Raw genomic sequence first — 3,915 nt, 5'->3', positions numbered from 1 at the left:
TTTCTCCATTTAACCGTCACATTTTACTATTTAATTGTCCAAATCACAAATTTTGCATCTTGTGTCTATTTCATGAATTTCTAGTATTCTCTTCTATCATCGGGGACTAGAAACTAAACAACCTAATATCCCTAATGTCAGATGAATTTAGAATATATAACAAGATATGTTTAAAGAAAAAAAAGGGTGTAGCCCAAGCTAACCCTTTGAGCCTGCTACTAGATCTAAAACTTACTTTAAGATAATCCAATCAAAAAATAATGTTGCATTATACAAAGAGTCTAGTATTCTCTTGTATCATTTGGTATCAGAGTCATGTTTTAGGGTTGTTAAGTCTTGGATCTAAGAAAATCTTAACAAAAAAGAGTATAGAAAATCGAAAATCTCACAAAAAAAATTGTAAATCCGTTTTTGTGTTTGGGCAGATTTTAAAATCTTAGATCTACATGTTTTTGTGTTGTTTTGTTGATTTCAAGTGCTAGATTCTTGTTCCCTAGCACCTAGGGAGTCTATATCTACATTTGGAACAAGATTTGGTTGTTTTTGAGCTAGATCCACCATTGTTGTGCCTTGTTTGAAGCTTTTTGAGGTGGGATCTCGTGGTGCATATTATTTTGTGGCGTGTTTGTGACTGATTTTGTGTTATTTGAGCTTACCTTGACTTACCTTGAGCAAGGAACCTAGATCCAAGCGCATTTCATCATTTAACCGTTACATTTTACTATTTAATTGTTATGACTTGATAATATCCACGGTGTTAATCCAACTTAATTACAAGTCTATAATTTGTATATTAATTCACGAAATTTAACATCTTCATCACGTCATGATATTTCAAAGATATTGAAATTGCTAATAAGAAAATATTGAAAGAAAAGGTTAGATGATATTATATGAAATATACTCAAATAGTATACTTCATCGAGAATTAGTCTTCAATTTACTATTAATTAAATTCCATTTTGTCACAGGAATAGCTGAGACAACTTCTCCAATTACATGTTGTAAATGGAAACCTTACATACTTTCATTGGATGAAAGTAAATTAATTATAAAGTTATTGAAACCATGCTTCTTAATTAATTATTTAATCAAAAAGGTTTCTGGCCAATGTAATTTCCAGGGGGATAATAGTTGCATGACACAAACCACGCTTCACCATTATCACATTTCAATCTTGCACATCCAACTTGGCGAGTGTTTTTCCAGATCACTTGAGTATAATGCCCGCACATATCTTGTTTGCATGAGTTGGAGGCATAGTCGTAGTTCGGTTTCTCTCCGACCCACATGTTAATGGCCTCCGCAGCCGAAAAGTTGCCATAGCCCATGGCAAGATTTTCACCATAGGGTGAGTGTGAATGCACCAAAGTGCATTCAGCTAATCTGGTGGATGCATATTTATTGGAATAGGCAGCAAGTGTCTTGTTCCATTTTAGTCGTGGGAGTGGGACACCAACTTGTGCACGGGCCCTGTTGTGGAGTAGAATGATATCCCTGTGCTTATTTTGGGCCAGCGAAGAATGGGTCATGGCTAAGATCATGAACACAATAAAGGTAATTGAAAGCTTTGAGATCTCCATTTCTTTTTTCTTTGCTATTTGAGACAAATTGGAGGCAAATAGAGAAGGTGATTGTGTTTGTTATTTGGAGAAGTGGGACGCCTTGGGTACTTATAGATATATCTTGATAAAAAAAGTAAAAAAGAGGAGAAAATCTTTGGAGTAAAACATATGAAGTCTGTGGTTAGCCCGTGAATTTGGGCATTTGGAAAAAGATATCCTCAAAACTAGCATCATAGAAAAATGAGGGTGCAGGATTAAAAATTATGTTTAGTGTTGTTCAGCATATATAACTTGACAAAGATAGATATTCACGTCATCACATGCCTAATATACCAAGCTAAAAACTATGTATAATTTTGTTTGTAGAGCAAATATATATATAGCTTTTGTGAACTTAAAGAGTCAAAGAGACATGCTAGGAGCTCCATAATAATTTTATGTACAAGATTAATTAGTTTTAAATCAACTAGGACGTTTATATAGTAAGCGTGAATTATTAACTTAAATTAAACAGAGGGGTAATTCTAACAATTCTTTAGGCTTTTGATGTATATAATAATTTACTTATTTTTCCTCCATGCACGAATTATCAATTCCTCTAGAAGAAAGGAGAGGGAAGAAGTCAAGAACAGTCAATTCTATGAAACAATATCTCATTTACTAGAATCAGTTGCTACTTGTTCGGATTACTTCAGAGATAAAAATAAATGGATTCTGTCAAACTCTTTGAGCGCATAATTAAGGGAGTAAATTTGAGTTTCTGGACATGCATAAGTAAAATAAAACTACTTTTCAAACCATAAATTGAGGACATGCCCAAATCACCTTGTGGACTTTGGAAAGTCAGTGCAATTGAACTTCATATTACACAAAAGCAAAGTCATCACCTGCAAAATTAATACACTTTGTTTTGATTTGTGAACTTTATTTCTTGACTTTCCACAAACAATGGATCAAATCCGTGAAAAGGGGATAATATGACTAGGAAAATGTTCAGTTTGGCGATGCTATTAATAGATAATTTTAGGAAGTCTAAAGCAACCAGGTTGCTGCCTATGCCCATGGGTCATTACTCATTAGAATGTGGCAATGTGCAAGGCTGAGTGCAATTATTTGCCCATTTTTCAACAATTATCTGCCTTTTCAAACCTCTAAATAATTAGTGATGTACATAGTCTGATAAATAGATATTATAATTAGGGTTAAACATGAAATGAAAGTAGTACACGTAATTAAATGTGCAGTTACTTTTGTTAATGAATCGTATAGACAATATACCAAAAAAAAAAAGAAGGAAAGAGGTTAGTCATATTATATTGTTGCACAAGCTATTGCATGATCAGATTGGTATATATCATTTTAATATTAATTAGAACTGGAATTAGAGGTGACAAAATTAACCCTTAAAAAATTGGTATATTCAAGTTGTGTTTGTGACTTGTCAATTTATACATGTAAGTCAATTGATTTTGATCCACCAAATTCAATCTATTAAAAAGTTGGACTGATTTAGGATGTACACCAAATTAGTAACCCACGCAAAAACCTTATCAAAACATATATTTTTTTTTTTTTATCTTGATATGTTATATATAGCAGAAATAAAGAGAGAAAATTATTGGGTTCTTAAATAGATCATCAAAAAATTTTAAAAAGTTAAACCATGATAAGAGTTGGATTTGTTGGATTATAACACCTATTGTTTAATTAGCTCATCTTGATCCACCCCATCTCAGTGCATAAAACATGATACAATCTGCTTCAATTCTTGTTCTTAATTTTCTTAGTCGTAGAGGAAAGAAAAGGGAGATCAGAGGGAGAGAAGGGAAATAGTCTGATATATATTGTGCTTGTTTTTCTTGTTTTCTTAGTAGTAGAGAGGAAAAGAGGGGGAGAACTTCCCTTTAATATTTCTATATAACATATCAAAACAACAAAAAAAAAAGGTTTTAGTAAAAATATAGCTATATATGTTCAGTAAATATAGTTGTTATGTTCCCTTAGTTATATAATTTTTCTTAAAAAACAAGAGATTTTACCCTTATCCGAATGCAACATTGAATAAAGTAAGGCTGTCAGATGGGCCGAGCCAGGCCAATCCGGAACCGGCCCATTAAAGTTAGCCGGGTTGTGGGCCGGACCAGGTTCGAGTTGGGGGTAAGGTGGATCGGGTCGGGCCGGGCTCAACAGTAATTTTTTTAAAATAACCTTAACCCGGCCCACTTAACCAACCAGGTCAAACCCACCTAAACCCGGTCAAACCCGGTCAAAAATGAAAAAAAAAACTTTTTTTCAATATACACTATATATACCCACCTATATACATTTTAAATACGTTAAACAATATATA

At 33.2% G+C, this 3,915-nt stretch overlaps 1 protein-coding gene across 1 annotated transcript; it reads right to left on the bottom strand.

Moving 5' to 3' along the window:
* Positions 1 to 1,033: 1,033 nt before the first annotated feature.
* Positions 1,034 to 1,652, bottom strand: LOC107879922 (pathogenesis-related protein 1B-like). The gene has a single exon (XM_016726849.2). It carries the CDS (start codon positions 1,581 to 1,583, stop codon positions 1,092 to 1,094), a length of 492 nt encoding a protein of 163 aa, XP_016582335.1. The 5' UTR covers positions 1,584 to 1,652; the 3' UTR covers positions 1,034 to 1,091.
* Between the last annotated feature and the right edge of the window lie 2,263 nt (positions 1,653 to 3,915).

The sequence above is a fragment of the Capsicum annuum genome, chromosome 8, assembly GCF_002878395.1.
Source record: "Capsicum annuum cultivar UCD-10X-F1 chromosome 8, UCD10Xv1.1, whole genome shotgun sequence".
Classification (NCBI taxonomy): domain Eukaryota; kingdom Viridiplantae; phylum Streptophyta; class Magnoliopsida; order Solanales; family Solanaceae; genus Capsicum; species Capsicum annuum.
Note: the sequence above shows the minus strand (reverse complement) of the source record. Positions and strands in the feature narration are given on the sequence as shown.

Excerpts from the sequence above, each read along its gene's own strand:
- LOC107879922 (XM_016726849.2), bottom strand. The coding sequence starts at position 1,583 with ATGGAGATCTCAAAGCTTTCAATTACCTTTATTGTGTTCATGATCTTA.